Consider the following 24,505-nt stretch of genomic DNA (forward strand, 5'->3'; position numbering starts at 1 on the left):
TGTAGGTCTCTTTTATAAGAGAGTACCGATTTGTTTTTATATTGTGCGGTATCAATTGTATTTCTTTGTTGTGAAAACATTCTAACATTAAATTTATCTCGGCAAGAATTTGTGACTGTATCAGCTATAAACATTAGGTGGGCCTCTTTTTTCTTTTAACAAAACAGAATGAAATAGTCAGAGTTAAGTATGATGCTACGAATTCTTAGCGGACACACACATTTAAGGGACAGTGAAACGCTGAAGCTGTTTCTCTGTCATCGCTTTTATCAAAGTTGGCTACAAATATCTTGAGAGAGATTATTTTCTTCTGTTTAATATTGTGGTCATGTCAGTACGAATCGTGCGCCTCGATATTCTGAATATCACTTTATTAATCAAGTATGCATTTACTAGAGTGTCTGACTAACCGTAATTAATATTAATCAGTTCGCATGAAGAAATAGTTCGCATGAAGAAATAGAAATAGGTTGTCCTTAGCAAATTCTTAATCGATTTAAACAAGAAATTATATATATATTTTTTTATAAAACAGTTCTTAGTCTTCAACTCAATAAAGTCTATTATACTTTAAAAAATTCATGTATTATATAAAAAAGGAGTAATTAAAAGTTTTATAATGCTGTTGAGGCCTTATTGCTGTAGTCATTATAAATCGGGTATTATTATTGGAGTCATATATATTACGATCAATGTAATAATATTGATTTATAATGTTTATCTATTGATCAATGGAAATGAAGATTTAAAGCATAGAAGAAGATTTATATTGGCAAGTGAGTGATATAATTTTCAGAATGATATCCTATATTTTGATATAAAAATGTGGTCCAATATTTAACAATAGTAGTTTATTAAAAATGTTAAATAATATAAATATAATTTTTAAAACATCATTTATAGCTATCGAAACAGGTCTATGTTTGATTTCGGCCTTAATATCGGGTCTCTATATAGTGGCCATAAAAAAGGTGAGTTTGAATGTTAAAAAAATCACGCTAATCAGTTTTCTAGTTAAATTTTTTTATAGAAATATCACACCTTTATGCTTCCCGGTCTGCTACCCTACATTTTCGATTTCTACTACAGCAGTAAATTGTTATTTATGTCATGCTTAAAAGCCGAACGATATAATGCTTCCGATGTTAATATATCCACGACAATATTATACATTATATGTTTGTGGGTAATTGGTAGGTTAATGGGCTAAATTATACAAAATATAAATTTTTAGTTTTATGTCTCCTTAGGTATACAAATGGCTGTATTTTGGACCAGTTACATATTATATAGTCAAATACGTCATCATAATGTGGAAAAATTTGCAGCGCATAAACTTCCAATGCCAAAGTAGTTTTGACGATTTAGGAATATTTGTAAAGGCATAGCTCGCAACTGAACTTATGTTAATTTAGCTATAAATTTTGATCTCTTGATAACAATGTTTTTCACTTAAATAATACAATTTTGAATTCACAACAATTATGAATAAAAACAAATAAAATATTAATGTGATGTGATTCATAATCATAACTAATGAAGTAAAATTATAAACAAAAGTTTATAACAAGTATACTTTATAAATACATATAACGTTCATTTATTACAAGACTCATACAACTTAAAATTCGGGGTTTTTGAACCACCTACTACAACATAGGTGCCGTTTGCATTTTCTATAATTTGATTCTGCGTGTCCATAAAGCATATATATATAGACAAAGAAGCCGATTTAGAGTTATCTGAACTGAACTAGAAATGAACTAGAACTGAACTAGAACTGAACTAGAACTGAACTAGAACTGAACTAGAACTGAACTAGAACTGAACTAGAACTGAACTAGAACTGAACTAGAACTGAACTAGAACTGAACTAGAACTGAACTAGAACTGAACTAGAACTGAACTAGAACTGAACTAGAACTGAACTAGAACTGAACTAGAACTGAACTAGAACTGAACTAGAACTGAACTAGAACTGAACTAGAACTGAACTAGAACTGAACTAGAACTGAACTAGAACTGAACTAGAACTGAACTAGAACTGAACTAGAACTGAACTAGAACTGAACTAAAACTAACTAGAACTGAACTAGAACTGAACTAGAACTGAACTAGAACTGAACTAGAACTGAACTAGAACTGAACTAAACTAAACTGAAAACTGAACTAGAACTGAACTAGAACTGAACTAGAACTGAACTAGAACTGAACTAGAACTGAACTAGAACTGAACTAGAACTGAACTAGAACTGAACTAGAACTGAACTAGAACTGAACTAACTAAACTGAACTAGAACTGAACTAGAACTAAACTAGAACTGAACTAGAACTGAACTAGAACTGAACTAGTACTGAACTAGAACTGAACTAGAACTGAACTAACTGAACTAGAACTGAACTAGAACTGAACTAGAACTGAACTACTGAACTGGAACTGAACTGGAACTGAACTAGAACTGAACTGGAACTGAACTAGAATTGAACTAGAACTGAACTAAAACTGAACTAGAATTGAACTAGAACTGAACTAAACTGAACTAGAACTGAACTAGAACTGAACTAGAACTGAACTAGAACTGAACTAGAACTGAACTAGAACTGAACTAGAACTGAACTAGAACTGAACTAGAACTGAACTAGAATAGAACTGAACTAGAACTGAACTAGAACTGAACTAGAACTGAACTAGAACTGAACTAGAACTGAACTAGAACTGAACTAGAACTGAACTAGAACTGAACTAGAACTGAACTAGAACTGAACTAGAACTGAACTAGAACTGAACTAGAACTGAACTAGAACTGAACTAGAACTGAACTAGAACTGAACTAGAACTGAACTAGAACTGAACTAGAACTGAACTAGAACTGAACTAGACTGAACTAGAACTGAACTAGAACTGAACTAGAACTGAACTAGAACTGAACTAGAACTGAACTAGAACTGAACTAGAACTGAACTAGAACTGAACTAGAACTGAACTAGAACTGAACTAGAACTGAACTAGAACTGAACTAGAACTGAACTAGAACTGAACTAGAACTGAACTAGAACTGAACTAGAACTGAACTAGAACTGAACTAGAACTGAACTACTGAACTACTGAACTAGAACTGAACTAGAACTGAACTAGAACTGAACTAGAACTGAACTAGAACTGAACTAGACTGAACTAGAACTGAACTAGAACTGAACTAGAACTGAACTAGAACTGAACTAGAACTGAACTAGAACTGAACTAGAACTGAACTAGAACTGAACTAGAACTGAACTAGAACTGAACTAGAACTGAACTAGAACTGAACTAGAACTGAACTAGAACTGAACTAGAACTGAACTAGAACTGAACTAGAACTGAACTAGAACTAGAACTGAACTAGAACTGAACTAGAACTGAACTAGAACTGAACTAGAATTGAACTAGAATTGAACTAGAACTGAACTAGAACTGAACTAGAACTGAACTAGAACTGAACTAGAACTGAACTACAAACTGATCTAGAACTGAACTAGAAAAATAGATATTAGATTCAGTTACAGCAGCTAAAAAGACTTTAAAGTCCGTCAAATTGGTTTCAAGTTTTTACAAATCCCTATTTCGTAATCAAATCAATAATTTTTTTTATATTTTATTTTTATTAATTTTATATAAATATGTTTTTTTATATTTAATTTATATTAAATTTAAGAAAATGTAAAATTAGTCCAGCGATTAAAATTTAATCTTTATCTGTGGAATATATAGTCAAAGCAAATCTTTGTCTGCCATTCGATCCATGGATTCATTCGTCTGATTCGTTTCTATATTATTTTCTTCATGTATTTCCTTAAACAATGAAACACTAAAGACGAAAATTGCAATTTGTATACCTGTTTAAAAGAAATGGGAAATTTATATAAAAAAAACGAACTTAAAAAAAGGAAAATTCGTTTTATACCAAATATCAACAGTATTATTAATAGAAAAAACGAATCAAAACTAAAATCAAAATGCAAAAAGTAGACGTTAATACAGGTGATGAAGAAAATAAAGATGCCAAGTATAAGCCACGGTATTATCAAGTACTGATATCTCTGTAAATATTTGAATTAATGTACTACGAATGCAAAAGTTTGTGCTAGAAGTGTTATCTTACCTTAACAATGGCCACTATATATAAAGCTGATATTAAAATAATCACCGAACATGTTATGATTGATTTTATAGCTGTTGAAGATTTTGTTTACATACATACTTATTATTAGAAAATAGGGTTTTGAAATGTTAAGAGAATTATTTTGTGTAGTCGAAATGTAACTATCCTTTTCTAACTTACCTTCCGATTTCAAAAATTCAATAAAAGTTTTATCATATTCCATACTATTGAAAATCAAATAGATTATACAGGCTGCAATGTAAATCGATCCAATGATAATGCCAGTGGTATTCCGACTACAACACCACATCTTTAAGTATATGCATATACATATAAGTATTTTTGCTTTAGTTTATTTACAGAAATTTGTCCAAATATTGCAAATATTTAGATTTTTCTTTAAGTTATCTTTTAAAATAAAACGCAAATTAAAACAAATAGTTTGAAGTAGATAGGTGCAACAATGTTTTTGAACTGCTAAAACTATTGACTGAATTTGAAATTTTATTAAAAAAAAAACTATAAAAATTATAAACATATGGCTGTAAAAAGAGAGAATATAGCGCATTTTAAAAACCAACATTTGAATGCGCTACGAGCTGGCGCCATTGCATCCCAGCAAAATATTGTATGAATGTCAAGAGATGTATATCGTTATTCCGCTCCCTTGCTAATTGAGTGAGTTTTTCGAGAATTTGTTGTACACTACATCATATGCAAATAACTAACTAACTAACTAACTACTAACTAACTAACTAACTAACTAACTAACTAACTAACTAACTAACTAACTAACTAACTAACTAACTAACTAACTAACTAACTAACTAACTAACTAACTAACTAACTAACTAACTAACTAACTAACTAACTAACTAACTAACTAACTAACTAACTAACTAACTAACTAACTAACTAACTAACTAACTAACTAACTAACTAACTAACTAACTAACTAACTAACTAACTAACTAACTAACTAACTAACTAACTAACTAACTAACTAACTAACTAACTAACTAACTAACTAACTAACTAACTAACTAACTAACTAACTAACTAACTAACTAACTAACTAACTAACTAACTAACTAACTACTAACTAACTAACTAACTAACTAACTAACTACACTAACTAACTAACTAACTAACTAACTAACTAACTAACTAACTACTAACTAACTAACTAACTACTAACTAACTAACTAACTAACTAACTAACTAACTAACTAACTAACTAACTAACTAACTACTAACTAACTAACTACTAACTAACTAACTAACTAACTAACTAACTAACTAACTAACTAACTAACTAACTAACTAACTAACTAACTAACTAACTAACTAACTAACCTAACTAACTAACTAACTAACTAACTACTAACTAACTAACTAACTAACTAACTAACTAACTAACTAACTAACTAACTACTACTAACTAACTAACTACTAACTAACTAACTAACTAACTACTACTAACTACTAACTACTAACTAACTAACTAACTAACTAACTAACTAACTACTAACTAACTAACTACTACTAACTAACTAACTAACTAACTAACTAACTAACAACTAACTAACTAACTAACTAACTAACTACTAACTAACTACTAACTAACTAACTAACTAACTAACTAACTAACTAACTAACTAACTAACTAACTAACTAACTAACTAACTAACTACTAACTAACTAACTAACTAACTAACTAACTACTAACTAACTAACTAACTAACTAACTAACTAACTAACTAACTAACTAACTAACTAACTACTAACTAACTAACTAACTAACTAACTAACTAACTAACTAACTAACTAACTAACTAACTAACTAACTAACTAACTAACTAACTAACTAACTAACTAACTAACTAACTAACTAACGAACTAACTAACTAACTACTAACTAACTAACTAACTAACTAACTAACTAACTAACTAACTAACTAACTAACTAACTAACAACTAACTAACTAACTAACTAACTAACTAACTAACTAACTAAACTAACTAACTACACTAACTAACTAACTAACTAACTAACTACTAACTAACTAACTACACAACTAACTAACTACTCTCACTTCTTCATCTGCGGGAAAAAATTCTTCTTCTATTGAGGAAACTAAAATAGTTTTAAATCTGGGCCCAAATTACGGCATACGATATCGATCGAATCTTAATAGAATCTAAATGGGGATTTCGATCGATATCGTATGCCATAATTTGGGCCCTGTTCAGAATGGTGTAGCAAGCTCTAAGTTCGATCCGTCACCTTGGAATTAAACAAAAAGTTGCCTAGGTCATAATCGTACTAATACTGACAATAGTCAAATTAATTAAAAATTTAAAATTAGAAAATTATTTAATATAATTTGGTATAAATAAGTATAAATAAGTCATAAAATACTTTATATATAGAATCGAAATAAATAAACAAATATATGAATGTTAAAATGCCATTTTTCTCAGCAATTCAAATAAAAGATCTATCTGCTAAAGGATCGGATAATTGAAGTACAGCATTATCCTTATTTTCCTGATGTATTTGCTTGAATAAAGAACAACTAAAGCCGAAAATGGCAATTTGTAAACCTAAGGAAAGAAATATTAAAACAAAAATAATATATCTAGTAAAAAAGTTCATCCAACATTACACATACCAAATGCCAGTACAGCAATTAGAAGAAGTACTAAAAATGTTATGCCAGAAGCACCACCCATTGCAGCACCAATAAACCACCAGTACATGGTTACACAAGTTTCATAGAAACAAAAGATGCCCAGTATTAGCCAGGGAAGTATTAAGTATTGGAATCTCTGTAAATATGTAGAAAATATTAGGTTACGGAGCCGGATAACTGCAAATTTTGAACTAACCTTAGCAATGGCCACTATAAATAGAGCCGATATTAAAGCTGCTGTGCAACATATAATCATTGTGGTGATAGCTGTGGAAGATTTAAAAAGTCGTTTATTGTTGAAAGCTTCAGAATTTTTACCAGCAACAATTTTTTAGAGGTTTATTTTTAGATTTTCTATAATCCCATATTACTATACATATCGGAAGTTCATTCTATTGATTGACTAATCTATGAACTAGACTATGGTCTCGGATATTAACTACATATTTTATTACCTAGTCTATTAGTCAACCTATGGCTAACCTGTGAACAAATATACTGACTAAACTATGGACTAGTTACTCTATTGAGTAATATATGCATTCGTCTATGATATAGTTCATAGACTATTCCATGGACTGGACTATTAAGTAGAATGTAGGCTACTCTATTGATTAGTTAAGAGACTAGTCTACAGTCTAGTTTATGGACTACACTACTGCTATGAACTAGACTATTGATTGGGCTATTACTTATTCTATTAGTCAACGAACCATTGATTGACCTATGGACTATGGACTAGACTACTGAGTAATATTTACATAAGTCTATGAAATAGTTCATAGACTCTTCTATGAACCTATCTATTGAGTAGACTGTTGACTAGTCTATAGAATAGACTAGTGATTCATTTGGGGACTAGTTTATGGACTAGAATACTCCAATGATTGATCCCTAGAGATATTAGCGATCATTGCTCCTGAGACAATAATATCATGTTGAGTTGTTTTTAATTGTATTTCAGTTCTTTATAATTTTTACTACTTATATGGATCCTTAGAATATAGTGGCTGTTTAGAAAATGTATTTAAGCTATAAATGGATTCAGGGCCCATATTAAAGCCTCTCAAATTCAAAATCAATATCTAACAGGATTATTAAATTCTTTCCTTATCACCAAGGTCTAGGGTATTGAAGTCTTGAGTTCTTCAAAATGTAAACAATATAAAAAAAAGACAAACAAGCTTTATCAAAATTTTTAAAATTCCAAATGATTTTATAGCTTAGACCTTTCTTGTGACCCCTTAATATAATCAATAAATAATAAATAATTACATTTTCGAAAACAAATTTCAATAATAAGAAATCTAAGTAACAAATTATTAATTAAACTTTTAATAGAAGCAATTAAGAAAAACTCCCTAGAGGGACAAAATTAGTTCCGTTATTAGTTTATGCAGGACGATAATAGATATTATGGAGACTTGTCAGTTTAACGTGATGAAGTTTGAACTAACTAATATTCTCTTTTTGGGACTAAGTTCGGTCAGTGCAATTGACATACATATATTTGCAATAGGTCTTCTACTAGCTGCATCAGTTTCTAAGCTGTCTTTAACTATAGACCTTATATCCGTCTAGAATACCACCAGATTTTTGAGATTTAGAGCCTTACTTACCTTCAGATTTTAACTTTTCCCGACGTTGATCATCGTCAACAATTTCCTCATATTCCATATAGGCAATACATGCAAAAATTAAGAAATTATGCTGCCCACAATATAAATGGAACCAATGACGATACCCGAAGTATAACGACTACAACACCACTTCATATTTTATACAGTTTTAGAATATTTATTTGAAAATTCTTAAATTTATTTATATATTTTACTTTTAAATTAAAAAATTCAACGCAAAACAAAAGGAAACCTTTTAAAATATATGTAGAGATAAGTGTTCGTTAATGAAATGCTGAATGCCGACTATTGATTGAAATTGAAAATTTCATTGAAATATGCAATATATTTGTGATTAAAAACAGAGATACAGAGAGAGAGAGAGAGAGAGAGTAAGATGCGTAAATACTATGTTCACACTAATCGAATATTGAACGAAATTGTTTAATTAATATAGATTTGCCTCAAAATTTCTTTGTAATATGGTTCGTTATTAATTGCAATTATCGCAAAATTTCTTAATTAAATCTACAGAAATTATGGCAAACGTTAGATTTACTCAAATATTTGATAAGTGTGAACATACATATACATCTAAAAAAATAATCAGTATTTAGGTTAAAAAGAGCTGCTTTTAGCACACATTTTTTTCATATTTTTATTCGAATGCGAATATATCGAACGATGACGCATCGTGGTTTTTACAAAAGATCATCTTGGCGACTGGTACACAATGTATAAAAGATTTTATTAATTGCTTTCCTGGGTATATTGAGGAGAAGCTTCTGATGCTCCACCAAAAGATTTCAAGAATTAGTTTTCAAACTCCAAAAACTTTTCAGATAAGTAAAAAAAATAACTTTAATTCACTATGCCTAGGTCGGAGACCCTTTGAACACACACCGAAAAATATCTTTCATACCCAAGTAGTTAGTGCATGTTTTTAAATGGTCGGACATTTTAATAAGCAGCCAAATATAGTGGTTTAAGGTTTTGGTTTTTGGCTTAACGCAAAATACGTATTGTTTTAAAATTTATTAACAACAATGAACAAATTTATACCACCGACCAGACCAAATGGCAAATGTTTACTAAAGTCAAAAAAAAAATGTAGAAAGTATAATTTTTAGCAAAATTACTCTCTATTAGAAATCAGAGAGCTTCACCACAGTTGTATGAAAAAAAAAAAAAACTTAGAATCCCCAGTGGGGACGGAGACACGCACACACTGTAAACATAAAATGTTATCAAAACATAAATTATGAGAATAGCTGAGTAAAATATACTACATTCCAAATAACCACAACCTGTTAAATTCTTTGAGTTTTTTCTATTTGAGTTTTTTGGTTGAGTATCTGTTCCATGAGAATTTCATGGTGAATGAAACTAAAATGTGTATCAGAACTATAATAACTTTTTTAGTACTTTTTGTCTATAGTCTAGTCTATAGTTTATAGTTTAGTCTACAGTCTAGTCTATAGTCTAGTCTATATTCTAGTCTATAGTCTAGTCTATAGTCTAGTCTATAGTCAAGTCTATAGTCTAGTCTATAGTCTAGTCTATAGTCTAGTCTATAGTCTAGTCTATAGTTTAGTCTATAGTCTAGTCTATAGTCTAGTCTAGTAGTCTAGTCTAGTAGTCTAGTCTATAGTCTAGTCTATAGTCTAGTCTATAGTCTAGTCTATAGTCTAGTCTATAGTCTAGTCTATAGTCTAGTCTATAGTCTAGTCTATAGTCTAGTCTATAGTCTAGTCTATAGTCTAGTATATAGTCTAGTCTATAGTCTAGTCTATAGTCTAGTATATAGTCTAGTCTATAGTCTAGTCTATAGTCTAGTCTATAGTCTAGTCTATAGTCTAGTCTATAGTCTAGTCTATAGTCTAGTCTATAGTCTAGTCTATAGTCTAGTCTATAGTCTAGTCTATAGTCTAGTCTATAGTCTAGTCTATAGTCTAGTCTATAGTCTAGTCTATAGTCTAGTCTATAGTCTAGTCTATAGTCTAGTCTATAGTCTAGTCTATAGTCTAGTCTATAGTCCTAGTCTATAGTCTAGTCTATAGTCTAGTCTATAGTCTAGTCTATAGTCTAGTCTATAGTCTAGTCTATAGTCTAGTCTATAGTCTAGTCTATAGTCTAGTCTATATAGTCTAGTCTATAGTCTAGTCTATAGTCTAGTCTATAGTCTAGTCTATAGTCTAGTCTATAGTCTAGTCTATAGTCTAGGTCTATAGTCTAGTCTATAGTCTAGTCTATAGTTCTAGTCTATAGTCTAGTCTATAGTCTAGTCTATAGTCTGGTCTATAGTCTAGTCTATAGTCTAGTCTTATAGTCTAGTCTATAGTCTAGTCTATAGTCTAGTCTATAGTCTAGTCTATAGTCTAGTCTATAGTCTAGTCTATAGTCTAGTCTATTCTAGTCTATAGTCTAGTCTATAGTCTAGTCTATGTCTAGTCTATAGTCTAGTCTATAGTCTAGTCTATAGTCTAGTCTATAGTCTAGTCTATAGTCTAGTCTATAGTCTAGTCTATAGTCTAGTCTATAGTCTAGTCTATAAGTCTAGTCTATAAGTCTAGTCTATAGTCTAGTCTATAGTCTAGTCTATAGTCTAGTCTATAGTCTAGTCTATAGTCTAGTCTATAGTCTAGTCTATGTCTAGTCTATAGTCTAGTCTATAGTCTAGTCTATAATCTAGTCTATAGTCTAGTCTATAGTCTAGTCTATAGTCTAGTCTATAGTCTAGTCTATAGTCTAGTCTATAGTCTAGTCTATAGTCTAGTCTATAGTCTAGTCTATAGTCTAGTCTATAGTCTAGTCTATAGTCTAGTCTATAGTCTAGTCTATAGTCTAGTCTATAGTCTAGTCTATAGTCTAGTCTATAGTCTAGTCTATAGTCTAGTCTATAGTCTAGTCTATAGTCTAGTCTATAGTCTAGTCTATAGTCTAGTCTATAGTCTAGTCTATAGTCTAGTCTATAGTCTAGTCTATAGTCTAGTCTATAGTCTAGTCTATAGTCTAGTCTATAGTCTAGTCTATAGTCTAGTCTATAGTCTAGTCTATAGTCTAGTCTATAGTCTAGTCTATAGTCTAGTCTATAGTCTAGTCTATAGTCTAGTCTATAGTCTAGTCTATAGTCTAGTCTATATAGTCTATAGTCTAGTCTATAGTCTAGTCTATAGTCTAGTCTATAGTCTAGTCTATAGTCTAGTCTATAGTCTAGTCTATAGTCTAGTCTATAGTCTAGTCTATAGTCTAGTCTATAGTCTAGTCTATAGTCTAGTCTATAGTCTAGTCTATAGTCTAGTCTATAGTCTAGTCTATAGTCTAGTCTATAGTCTAGTCTATAGTCTAGTCTATAGTCTAGTCTATAGTCTAGTCTATAGTCTAGTCTATAGTCTAGTCTATAGTCTAGTCTATTCTAGTCTATAGTCTAGTCTATAGTCTAGTCTATAGTCTAGTCTATAGTCTAGTCTATAGTCTAGTCTATAGTCTAGTCTATAGTCTAGTCTATAGTCTAGTCTATAGTCTAGTCTATAGTCTAGTCTATAGTCTAGTCTATAGTCTAGTCTATAGTCTAGTCTATAGTCTAGTCTATAGTCTAGTCTATAGTCTAGTCTATAGTCTAGTCTATAGTCTAGTCTATAGTCTAGTCTATAGTCTAGTCTATAGTCTAGTCTATAGTCTAGTCTATAGTCTAGTCTATAGTCTAGTCTATAGTCTAGTCTATAGTCTAGTCTATAGTCTAGTCTATAGTCTAGTCTATAGTCTAGTCTATAGTCTAGTCTATAGTCTAGTCTATAGTCTAGTCTATAGTCTAGTCTATAGTCTAGTCTATAGTCTAGTTATAGTCTAGTCTATAGTCTAGTCTATAGTCTAGTCTATAGTCTAGTCTATAGTCTAGTCTATAGTCTAGTCTATAGTCTAGTCTATAGTCTAGTCTATAGTCTAGTCTATAGTCTAGTCTATAGTCTAGTCTATAGTCTAGTCTATAGTCTAGTCTATAGTCTAGTCTATATTCTAGTCTATAGTCTAGTCTATAGTCTAGTCTATAGTCTAGTCTATAGTCTAGTCTATAGTCTAGTCTATATTCTAGTCTATATTCTAGTCTATAGTCTAGTCTATAGTCTAGTCTATAGTCTAGTCTATAGTCTAGTCTACAGTCTAGTCTATAGTCTAGTCTATAGTCTAGACTATAGACTAGTCTATAGTCTAGTCTACAGTCTAGTCTATACTTTAGTCTATAATTTTGTCTATAATCCAGTCTTGAGATAGTGAATAAAACGTTAAGCATATAAAACATTTTTTAAGACTTTTTTCAAAAATATTCATATATAACTATAAAGTAATACTTTAATAAAAGTGGAATTTTAGAAAGATTAAAAACTATATTAATATTTTATTATGTAAATAAAAAAAAATTCAAATTTCATAAGTATTTTCTGACCTCTGAGGATCTGAAGTTGGGATCTGAGGTTTTTGATTATATTCGAAATGTATTTCCTTAAACAAGGAACAACTAAACCAAAAAACGACAATTTGTAGACCTAAAAAAAACATAAATTATTATGATTATTTTTTTAAGAAAATTTTATAATTTTCATACCAAATACCAACAGAGCAATCACAATAAGAAGCAAAATAAACCAAACGGAAGGACCAGCTATGGCAGCTCCAATAAAGCAATAGTATGCATGCAAACCAGTGTAATAGAAATTGTAGAAAGCAAGTAATAGCCAGGGAATTATCAAATATTTATACCTCTATAAATATTTTAAATTGTAGAATTTATTCAATTACTTATTAGACAACTCTTTTGGAAGTGATTTTCTTACCTTTACAATGGCTAATATGAATAAAGCAGATATTATAGCTTGTACAGAACATATTATCATGGATTTGATAGCTGAAGAAAACAAATTATTTATATTTTAATAGAATATCTCTAGAATAGAACTACAAAGTAGTCTGCAGAATAGAACTAAAAAGAAGTCTATGCAATAGAACTACAAAGTAGTTTATATAACAGACTACAAAGTAGTCTATAGAATAGACTACAAGGTAGTCTAAGAATAGACTACAAAGTAGTCTAAGAATAGACTACAAAGTAGTCTAAGAATAGACTACAAAGTAGTCTAAGAATAGACTACAAAGTAGTCTAAGAATAGCCAACAAGGTATTCTATAGAACAGACTACAAAGTGGTAGAATAGAACTATAAAATATAACTACAAAGTAGTCTATAGAATAGACTACAAAGTAGTAGCATAGAATAGAATAGTATAGACTACAAAGTAATTTTTAGTATAGACCACAAAGTAGTCTATAGAATAGACTACAAAGTAGTCTATAGACTATAAAGTGGTCTATAGAATATACTACAAAGTAGTCTATAGAATAGACTACAAAGTAGTAGCATAGAATATAATAGTATAGAGTACAAAGTAGTTTATAATAAAGACCACAAAGTAGTCTACATAATAGACTTCAAAGTAGTCTATGGAATAGACTACAAAGTAGTCTATAGAATAGATGACAAAGTAGTCTATAGAATAGATGACAAAGTATTTTATAGAATAGACTACAATGTAGTCAATAGAATAGACTACAAAGTAGTATATAGAATATACTACAAAGTAGTATGTAGAATAGACTACAAAGTATTATATAGTATAGGCTATGAGTAGTCTATAGAATAGAGTACAAAATAATCTAAAAAATATACTACAAAGTAGTCAATAGCATAGACTACAAAGTAGTATATAGTATAGGCTACAAAGTAGTATATAGTATAGGCTACAAAGTAGTCTATAGAATAGATAACACAGTAGTCTATAGAATAAAGTACAAAGTAGTCTAGTAATCTACGAAGTAGTCTAAAGAATAGACTACAAAGTAGTCTAGTATATTGACTGTGAATGAGTTTATAGAACATATATAGAATATATTACAAAGTAGTGTATGTAATAAACTACATAGACTACAGCATAGACTACAAAATAGTCTATAGCATAGTCTACAGAATAGAATACAAAGTAGTCTATAGAATAAACTACAAAGAAGTCTAAAGCATAGATTCTGAAGTAGTCTATAGCAGAGATTGTAGTAGTCTGTAGCATAGAATACAAAGTAGTCAATAGCATAGACTACAAAGTAACCTATAGCATGGACTACAATGTAGTTTATTGCATAGACTACAAAGTAGTCCATAGCATAGACTACAAAGTAAAGTCTATAGCATAACTACAAAGAAGTCTATAGCATAGATTATAAAGTAGTCTGTAGCATAGATTGTAGTAGTCTGTAGCATAGAATACAAAGTAGCCAATAGCATAGACTACAAAGTAGACTATAGCATAGAATACAAAGTAAACTATATCATGGACTACAAAGTAGTCTATAGCATAGACTACAAAGTAGTATATAGCATAGACTACAAAGTAGTCTATAGCATAGACTACAAAGTAGTCTATAGCAAAAACTACAAAGTAGTCTATAGCATAGACCACAAGGTAGTCTATAGCATAGACTACAAAGTAGTCTATAGCATAGACTACAAAGTAGTCTATAGCATAGACTACAAAGTAGTCTATAGCATAGACTACAAAATAGAGTACAAAGTAGTCTATAGAATAAACTATAAAGAAGTCTATAGCATAAATTATAAAGTAGTCTATAGCATAGATTGCAGCGTAAACTACAAAGTATTCTGTAGCATAGAATACAAAGTAGTCAATAGCATAGACTACAAAGTAGTCTATAGCATAGACTACAAATTAGTCTATAGCATAGACTACAATGTAGTCTATAGCATAGACTACAAAGTAGTCTATAGCATAGACTACAAATTAGTCTATAGCATAGACTACAAAGTAGTCTATAGCATAGACTACAAAGTAGTCTATAGCATAGACTACAAAGTAGTCTATAGCATAGACTACAAAGTAGTCTATAGCATAGACTACAAAGTAGTCTATAGCATAGACTACAAAGTAGTCTATAGCATAGACTACAAAGTAGTCTATAGCATAGACTACAAGGTAGTCTATAGCATAGACTACAAAGTAGTCTATAGCATAGACTACAAAGTAGTCTATAGCATAGACTACAAAGTAGTCTATAGCATAGACTACAAGGTAGTCTATAGCATAGACTACAAAGTAGTCTATAGCATAGACTACAAAGTAGTCTATAGCATAGACTACAAAGTAGTCTATAGAGTAGACTACAAAGTAGTATAGTCTACAGCATAGACTACAAAGTAGTCTATGCTATAGAAAGTAGTCTATAGAATAGACTACAAAGTAGTCTATAGAATAGACTGCAAAGTAGTCTATAGAATATACTACAAAGTAGTCTATAGAATAGAATACAAAGTAGTCTATAGAAGAGACTACAAAGTAGTCTATAGAGTAGACTACAAAGTAGTCTATAGAGTAGACTACAAAGTAGTCTATAGTATAGAATACAAAGTATTCTATAGCATAGACTACAAAGTATTCTATAGCATAGAAGTATTCCATTGATTAGACTACAAGTATTCCATTGATTAGACTACAAAGTAATCTATAGTTTAGAACTACACTCTTAATACACTTACCTTCTAACTTTAATTTTTCTCTACGTTGAACTTTCTCCAACTTGTCATAATGCATATAAGTAATAAATGTTGAAATAAAAAATAATACGATGCCCAAAATATATAGAGAGCCAATTGTGACTCCAGTAGTGTAACGACTATAGCACCACTTCATTATATAATAGTTTTGAAATTTTTAACGGAATTTCTTAAGTCTCCGAAACTAATGGTTTTAAACACGATCCACTTTTTTCAATTCAATTTCAAGCGCTTGTAACATTTAGGACACTTTTTGTTGAATTCTGAATGTCAACTGTTGATGGACTTTAAAATTTCTTTCAAATACTGAAATGAGTAAAAAAATACAAGTGCGAGTCTAAGCCGAATATTAAATGCCCTTCAACATCAACATATTTTCATAGTCATACTAAAGATCTGTAAACAATATTTATTTTAAATATCTTTAAAGTTGCATATTTATGTATTAATCATGATATTGTTAAGATCGCTCTATAGTTGACTCAAGATTATCAGTTTATATATGAAATAGATTACATTCTGTTATTTATTTTTGAAATATAATATAATTATTTTAATTTTGTGGTTTCTTTAACAATTATATCGCATTCAAATATATTAATAATACTTGTGCTGCAATTTGAAAACCTAAAAAAAATTAAAGGAAATGAATTTTAATCTTTCGAATTTGCCAAATCCCGCCAACAAAAACAATTTTATGATATCAAACCTTTCATGGTTAATTATGCACAATCTAACTTAAGTGCAATAATTATTAACTGCTGTATTCATAAACCTTTTTTAATAGGTTAGGTTAACCAAAGTTAATGGAAAAAGAACTATTAATAAATCGAGAAAGTTTTAGGTACCCTTGACCCTAATAAACTACAAAGTAGTCTATAGAATAGACTACAAAGTAGTCTATAGAATAGACTACAAAGTAGTCTATAGAATAGACTACAAAGTAGTCTATAGAATAGACTACAAAGTAGTCTATAGAATAGACTACAAAGTTATCTATAGAACAGACTACAAAGTGTTCTATAGAATAGACTACAAAGTAGTCTATAGAATAGACAACAAAGTAGTCTATAGAATAGACAACAAAGTAGTCTATAGAATAGACAACAAAGTAGTCTATAGAATAGACAACAAAGTAGTCTATAGAATAGACTACAAAGTAGTCTATAGAATAGACTACAAAGTAGTCTATAGAATAGACTACAAAGTAGTCTATAGAATAGACTACAGAGTAGTCTATAGAATAGACTACAAAGTAGTCTATAGGATATACTACAAAGTAGTCTATGGGATAGACTTCAAAGTAGTCTATGGGATAGACTACAAAGCAGTCTATGGGATAGACTACAAAGCAGTCTATGGGATAGACTACAAAGCAGTCTATGGGATAGACTACAAAGCAGTCTATGGGATAGACTACAAAGTAGTCTATGGGATAGACTACAAAGCAGTCTATGGGATAGACTACAAAGTAGTCTATAGAATAATTTACAAAGTAGTCTATAGAATAAACTACAAAGTAGTCTATGGGATAGACTACAAAATGGTCTATAGGATTTACTACAAAGTAGTCTATAGGATATACTACAAAGTAGTCTAAAGGATAGACTACAAAGTAGTATATAGGATAAACTACAGAGTAGTCTATAGGATATACTACAAAGTAGTCTAAAGGATAGACTACAAAGTAGTCTATAGGATAAACTACAGAGTAGTCTATAGGATAGACTACAAAGTAGTCTATAGGATAGACTACAAAGTAGTCTATAGGATAAACTACAGAGTAGTCTATAGGATAGACTACAAAGTAGTCTATAGGATTTACTACAAAGTAGTCTATAGGATATACTAAAAAAGTAGTCTAAAGGATAAACTACAGAGTAGTCTATAGGACAGACTACAAAGTAGTCTATAGGATTTACTACAAAGTAGTCTATAGGATAGACTACAAAGTAGTCTATAGGATAGACTACAAAGTAGTCTATAGGATAGACTACAAAGTAGTCTATAATATAGACTACAAACTAGTCTATAGTATAGACCACAAAGTAGTCTATAGTAGTCTATAGGTTATAATACAAAGTAAGCAGTCTATGGGATAGACTACAAAGTTGTCTATAGTATAGACTACAAAGTTATCTATAGTATAGACTACAAAGTTGTCTATAGTATAGACTACAAAGTTGTCTATAGTATAGACTACAAAGTTGTCTATAGTATAGACTACAAAGTTGTCTATAGTATAGACTACAAAGTTGTCTATAGTATAGACTACAAAGTTGTCTATAGTATAGACTACAAAGTTGTCTATAGTATAGACTACAAAGTTGTCTATAGTATAGACTACAAAGTTGTCTATAGTATAGACTACAAAGTTGTCTATAGTATAGACTACAAAGTTGTCTATAGTATAGACTACAAAGTTGTCTATAGTATAGACTACAAAGTTGTCTATAGTATAGACTACAAAGTTGTCTATAGTATAGACTACAAAGTTGTCTATAGTATAGACTACAAAGTTGTCTATAGTATAGACTACAAAGTTGTCTATAGTATAGACTAGACTACAAAGTTGTCTATAGTATAGACTACAAAGTTGTCTATAGTATAGACTACAAAGTTGTCTATAGTATAGACTACAAAGTTGTCTATAGTATAGACTACAAAGTTGTCTATAGTATAGACTACAAAGTTGTCTATAGTATAGACTACAAAGTTGTCTATAGTATAGACTACAAAGTTGTCTATAGTATAGACTACAAAGTAGTTTATAGAATAGACTACAAAGTAGTCTGTAGAATAGACTACAAAGTAGTCTATAGGATAGACTACAAAGTAGTCTATAGGATAGACTATAAAGTAGTCTATAGGATAGACTACAAAGTAGTCTGTAAGATAGACTACAAAGTAGTCTAGCATAGACTAGCGTAGATAGACTACTTTGTAGGATAGACTACAAAGTAGTCTATAGGATAGACTATAAAGTAGTCTATAGGATAGACTACAAAGTAGTCTGTAAGATAGACTACAAAGTAGTCTAGCTTAGACTAGCGTTTATTTGAGAAAATAAGCTTGATTCCTAGTCACAAAAAATTAATGACCAAAAATCGACTTTAGCTAAGAAAACTTAAGAAATCTAAAATCGTTCTACTGCTTCGTTTTTATTTGGCAAAAGCAAAATCGTCTCACAATTTCAAAGTCTCCGATATTTCTCAGAGTTACATGACCACGCTAGTGAGTATGTATAATAATAATGATTATGCAAAATCAATTTCTATTCAATTAACGTTCGATATTAACAAATAATAATTTAAATAATTTTAAGGCAATTTATTAATTGTTTTTTTTTTTTTTTTGTTTTTTGTTGCTATAAAAAATACTTTAATCGTAAAAAATATGTATAATAAATATGTTATTCAAAAAAAATCCAAAATAAAATTTATTTCTTTATACATATAAATTCACACAAAACTACGTTCCGTCATCGGATCTGATTTTGGTATTGGAGTATGTTCTTTATATTCCAAATGTATTTCTCTGAACAGAGAACAACTAAACCAAAAAATGGCAATTTGTATAACTAAATAAAAATATTAAAAAAGATTTAAAAGCAAATCAAAATAAAAATTCTAATAATCATACCAATTGCTAAGACACCAATCGCCACTATTAGCAAAAATGTTAAACCTGAAGCACCACCCATTCCAGCTCCAATAAACCATGCGAATATGAACATACAAGTTGCACAAAAATAATAGACAACCAGTAAAAGCCAGGGAATTATCAAGTATTTATATCTCTGTAAATATTTTAAATTATTAACATTTAAGTAATTACTTACCAAACGACTTAGCTGGAAGTTATTCTTTCATACCTTTACAATGGCCACTATGAAGAGAGCAGATATTATAACTGATACAGCACATACTATCATCGATTTGATAGCTGTTGGAGATTTTTATTTATAAAATTTTATTAGAATGAATAATGTTTTGATTTCGGAACTTCATTCCCTTCCTAAAGATCTTTTCAAACTTACCTACAGATTTCAAGTTATCTCTACGTTGTGGATCATGGACCTTGTCATAATGTACATAAGTAACACATGTTGAAATAAAAAACAATACGATGACCACAATATATATAGAGCCAATTGCGACTCCAGTAGTATAACGACTACAGCACCACTTCATTATTATAAAGTTTTGAAATCTTATGATTTTTAAAACGTTCGTTATTTCTAATCTACGTATGTTTAATTCTGAATGTTAACCGCCAACTGAATTGAAAATTTCATTAAATTGTTTAATTAAAAAAAACACCACAAATTTGTTTATTTAAAAACAAAAACACGATAATGTACATACATACATATACTATATGTCTGTACAAGCCGAAGATAGACTCATAAAATATAATGTGTCAACTTAGTGCTTTAGGTTCAAAAATTAAGAGCTTTTTCTAGACAAAAAAAATTATTTTATGTTATAATATTATAACAAATATTTTAATTTATTCAATTTTATCTATTTCTTCTATTTATTTTATAATATTAAAAAAAGCAATTTTGTTATAATATCATCATCATCTAGGCCTATCGCTTTTAATACGATCATTCGACTCTTGTTCAAAATTTTCCTTTTGTATATCACCATACAAAGTAAAAATCGGCCATAATATTAAATATGAAATAACTGTAAAAGATATAATAAATTATAGCGCTATTATGCAGACTTTACATATTAATAACTTACCTATTCCCAATAAACCCACTACGAACATAATTACTAGTGACAGAAATGGAACGGTAAACATGGAACCAATAAATTTAAATGCAAAATTTACACAATTGACTATGAAACCGATGCCACTAAGTATTAGCCAAGGCATCATTAGTTTGTGGCGTCTCTGTAAAGTAGTCACAAAATATTTAGCAATATTTCAAATATCGTATATCGAGCTTACCTTTACAATACCCATTATCAGCAGACCCGATATAATGGCCATTACTATACATAATATTATTAATATAATAATAATTTTATTGTGAAGGGCTGGAATTAAATGAAACAAAATTTTTTATATAGATAGATAGGTAGATAGATAGATAGATAGATAGATAGATAGATAGATAGATAGATAGATAGATAGATAGATAGATAGATAGATAGATAGATAGATAGATAGATAGATAGATAGATAGATAGATAGATAGATAGATAGATAGATAGATAGATAGATAGATAGATAGATAGATAGATAGATAGATAGATAGATAGATAATCTGCCCTTTAACGCCTAAGGTTGTCTATAAAAGTTCTTCAAAAAATACAAATTATTGAAAAACCACTGATGTGGACTATGGGCGGAACACCACTTTGTGTCCCTCTTGCCCTCTAGAAGAATTTGGAAGGCTATATACTAGACTACCTACTAGACTAGACTATGGACTACACTATAGACTACACTATATACCAGACTATAGACTACACTATAGACTATACTATGTACCGGACTATAGACTAAACTATAGACTTGACTATAGACTAGACTATAGACTAGACTATATACTAGACTATAGACTAGACTATAGACTAGACTATAGACTAGACTATAGACTAGACTATAGACTAGACTATAGACTAGACTATAGACTAGACTATAGACTAGACTATAGACTAGACTATAGACTAGACTATAGACTAGACTATAGACTAGACTATAGACTAGACTATAGACTAGACTATAGACTAGACTATAGACTAGACTATAGACTAGACTATAGACTAGACTATAGACTAGACTATAGACTAGACTATAGACTAGACTATAGACTAGACTATAGACTAGACTATAGAGTGGATTATAGACTGGACTATAGACTAGACTATAGAGTGGATTATAGACTGGACTATAGACTAGACTATAGACTAGACTATAGACTAGACTATAGACTAGACTATAGACCAGACTATAGACTAGACTATAGACTAGACTATAGACTAGACTATAGACTAGACTATAGACTAGACTATAGACTAGACTATAGACTAGACTATAGACTAGACTATAGACTAGACTATAGACTAGACTATAGACTAGACTATAGACTAGACTATAGACTAGACTATAGACTAGACTATAGACTAGACTATAGACTAGACTATAGACTAGACTATAGACTAGACTATAGACTAGACTATAGACTAGACTATAGACTAGACTATAGACTAGACTATAGACTAGACTATAGACTAGACTATAGACTAGACTATAGACTAGACTATAGACTAGACTATAGACTAGACTATAGACTAGACTATAGACTAGACTATAGACTAGACTATAGACTAGACTATAGACTAGACTATAGACTAGACTATAGACTAGACTATAGACTAGACTATAGACTAGACTATAGACTAGACTATAGACTAGACTATAGACTAGACTATAGACTAGACTATAGACTAGACTATAGACTAGACTATAGACTAGACTATAGACTAGACTATAGACTAGACTATAGACTAGACTATAGACTAGACTATAGACTAGACTATAGACTAGACTATAGACTAGACTATAGACTAGACTATAGACTAGGACTATAGACTAGACTATAGACTAGACTATAGACTAGACTATGCCTAGACTATAGACTAGACTATAGAACTAGACTATAGACTAGACTATAGACTAGACTATAGACTAGACTATAGACTAGACTATAGACTAGGACTATAGACTAGACTATAGACTAGACTATAGACTATACTATAGACTAGGACTATAGACTAGACTATAGACTAGACTATAGACTAGGACTATGACTAGACTATAGACTAGACTAGAGCTAGACTATAGACTAGACTATAGACTAGACTATAGACTAGACTATAGACTAGACTATCGACTAGAATATAGACTTGACTATAGACTAGACTATAGGACTATAGAGTGGATTATAGACAGGGACTATCGACTAGACTAGAAACTAATCTATAGACTACACTAGGAAAGAAATTGTGTGCATATTTTTTTCTGTGTATGTGCATAGATGTATGTATTTGTTGATTGTAGATATAAGCAAAAACAATTTGTGATTGTAATTACCAGTTTTGGGGATCCAAAAAAATAATTGTGAAAGAGGGCTGAAAAAAATCTGGCAGCAGTTGCTGCTTGAATAAATATATAAACAATTAATATAACAAACAAAAACCAGTCGCAATTCCATATTCATTTTAAACCTAAACACTACGTCATTTTGAATTCTGAGTATTAATTACAATTTCCATAAAACATTACTTTTTTTCTTCACCAACAAACCAAATTTCATTTAATGCAACTTACAAATATTTTCTTTTTCCTTATAACTGGAATTTTCCCCTGAATTTATGTCGACTAAGACAATAATCGCATAGATAAAACAGGCAAGATAGATCAAGACATTAAGGCTGCCAATAATTAGACCAAGGGTGGAACGACTGCAGTATTTCATGTTTTTAAAAATTTTAAATTATTTTATTTTCTCTTTATTGTGTATTTTTAAATTATATGCGTATAAAAACCGATCGCAACAAAATACAAAACTAAACTAAAGTATGGAATTGAACTGTTAAGCTGATGGTAAAATAAACGTGCAAATACGAATTTCATGAGAATTTTTCTCATGTGAAATTTATAAAATTTTAAAACAGAGAAACTGGCTTAAAAAATGCATTCGATGGAATTGAATTGAGTACAACGCACCACGGTATATGAGTTTATTTGGTTGATCACTGTTAAAGGGAAACCCCACATATTACAAAGGGTTGCCATTATAATTTATGATTTTTATTATTAAACTATATGACTATATGATGGACGTAGAAAACACAATTTTTTATTCTAATTTGGGATTTTTCATATCTTCACATATGTATCTTCAATTGCTGAAAGAGTTTAATACCCATGTGCATCAGTCTGATAATTAACTCGAGTTAACTTCAAAATATTCTCCTTTTCTATATCCTTATACAATGTATAAATAAGCCAAATTATTAAAGCAGAAAGACCTACAAAGATAGAAAAATACATAAAATCATAAAAAATTAGATACACATATAGTTTCTTTCCCCAATCTTACCTAGTCCTAATAAACCAGAACTATAGACTAGACTATAGACTAGACTATAGACTAGACTATAGACTAGACTATAGACTAGACTATAGACTAGACTATAGACTAGACTATAGACTAGACTATAGACTAGACTATAGACTAGACTATAGACTAGACTATAGACTAGACTATAGACTAGACTATAGACTAGACTATAGACTAGACTATAGACTAGACTATAGACTAGACTATAGACTAGACTATAGACTAGACTATAGACTAGACTATAGACTAGGACTATAGACTAGACTATAGACTAGACTATAGACTAGACTA

The 24,505-nt window shown here is 30.1% G+C and overlaps 6 protein-coding genes across 9 annotated transcripts; 1 reads left to right on the forward strand and 5 right to left on the reverse strand.

Annotated features, from left to right (window-relative positions):
* The first annotated feature begins 368 nt into the window (after positions 1-368).
* On the forward strand, positions 369-1,492 carry LOC119613146. Of its 3 annotated transcripts, none has more exons than XM_037969092.1 (5): positions 369-469; positions 536-776; positions 904-971; positions 1,031-1,193; positions 1,251-1,492. In XM_037969092.1, exons 2-5 carry the CDS (start codon positions 620-622, stop codon positions 1,352-1,354), a joined length of 492 nt encoding a protein of 163 aa, XP_037825020.1. In that variant the 5' UTR covers positions 369-469; positions 536-619; the 3' UTR covers positions 1,355-1,492. The 3 variants fall into 3 exon arrangements, with proteins under 3 accessions (XP_037825020.1, XP_037825021.1, XP_037825019.1); XM_037969093.1 differs by having other exon boundaries at positions 410-659; positions 744-776; XM_037969091.1 differs by having other exon boundaries at positions 410-776.
* Positions 1,493-3,647: 2,155 nt separating this feature from the next.
* LOC119613144 lies at positions 3,648-4,929 on the reverse strand. Its single transcript, XM_037969089.1, has 4 exons — positions 4,320-4,929; positions 4,140-4,210; positions 3,942-4,077; positions 3,648-3,873 (listed from the first exon to the last, which is right to left on the reverse strand). Exons 1-4 carry the CDS (start codon positions 4,447-4,449, stop codon positions 3,749-3,751), a joined length of 462 nt encoding a protein of 153 aa, XP_037825017.1. The 5' UTR covers positions 4,450-4,929; the 3' UTR covers positions 3,648-3,748.
* Positions 4,930-6,490: 1,561 nt separating this feature from the next.
* LOC119613156 lies at positions 6,491-9,547 on the reverse strand. Of its 2 annotated transcripts, none has more exons than XM_037969100.1 (5): positions 9,517-9,547; positions 8,455-8,760; positions 7,032-7,102; positions 6,815-6,971; positions 6,491-6,746 (listed from the first exon to the last, which is right to left on the reverse strand). In XM_037969100.1, the coding sequence occupies exons 2-5, from the start codon at positions 8,510-8,512 to the stop codon at positions 6,628-6,630; spliced, it is 405 nt and encodes a 134-aa protein (XP_037825028.1). In that variant the 5' UTR covers positions 8,513-8,760; positions 9,517-9,547; the 3' UTR covers positions 6,491-6,627. The 2 variants fall into 2 exon arrangements, with proteins under 2 accessions (XP_037825028.1, XP_037825029.1); XM_037969101.1 differs by lacking the exon at positions 9,517-9,547 and adding an exon at positions 9,377-9,512.
* A 3,323-nt stretch (positions 9,548-12,870) lies between these two features.
* LOC119613135 lies at positions 12,871-16,331 on the reverse strand. The gene is made up of 4 exons (XM_037969081.1): positions 16,048-16,331; positions 13,284-13,354; positions 13,055-13,211; positions 12,871-12,995 (listed from the first exon to the last, which is right to left on the reverse strand). Exons 1-4 carry the CDS (start codon positions 16,199-16,201, stop codon positions 12,871-12,873), a joined length of 507 nt encoding a protein of 168 aa, XP_037825009.1. The 5' UTR covers positions 16,202-16,331.
* A 3,129-nt stretch (positions 16,332-19,460) lies between these two features.
* Positions 19,461-20,357, reverse strand: LOC119613140. Its single transcript, XM_037969085.1, has 4 exons — positions 20,105-20,357; positions 19,940-20,010; positions 19,708-19,864; positions 19,461-19,645 (listed from the first exon to the last, which is right to left on the reverse strand). The coding sequence occupies exons 1-4, from the start codon at positions 20,256-20,258 to the stop codon at positions 19,527-19,529; spliced, it is 501 nt and encodes a 166-aa protein (XP_037825013.1). The 5' UTR covers positions 20,259-20,357; the 3' UTR covers positions 19,461-19,526.
* A 206-nt stretch (positions 20,358-20,563) lies between these two features.
* LOC119613141 lies at positions 20,564-23,648 on the reverse strand. The gene is made up of 4 exons (XM_037969086.1): positions 23,419-23,648; positions 21,031-21,119; positions 20,820-20,973; positions 20,564-20,759 (listed from the first exon to the last, which is right to left on the reverse strand). Exons 1-4 carry the CDS (start codon positions 23,564-23,566, stop codon positions 20,650-20,652), a joined length of 501 nt encoding a protein of 166 aa, XP_037825014.1. The 5' UTR covers positions 23,567-23,648; the 3' UTR covers positions 20,564-20,649.
* Between the last annotated feature and the right edge of the window lie 857 nt (positions 23,649-24,505).

Source organism: Lucilia sericata, unplaced genomic scaffold, assembly GCF_015586225.1.
Source record: "Lucilia sericata isolate MDLA Ls3-8-SP2 unplaced genomic scaffold, ASM1558622v1 Contig001986F_arrow, whole genome shotgun sequence".
NCBI classification, from domain to species: domain Eukaryota; kingdom Metazoa; phylum Arthropoda; class Insecta; order Diptera; family Calliphoridae; genus Lucilia; species Lucilia sericata.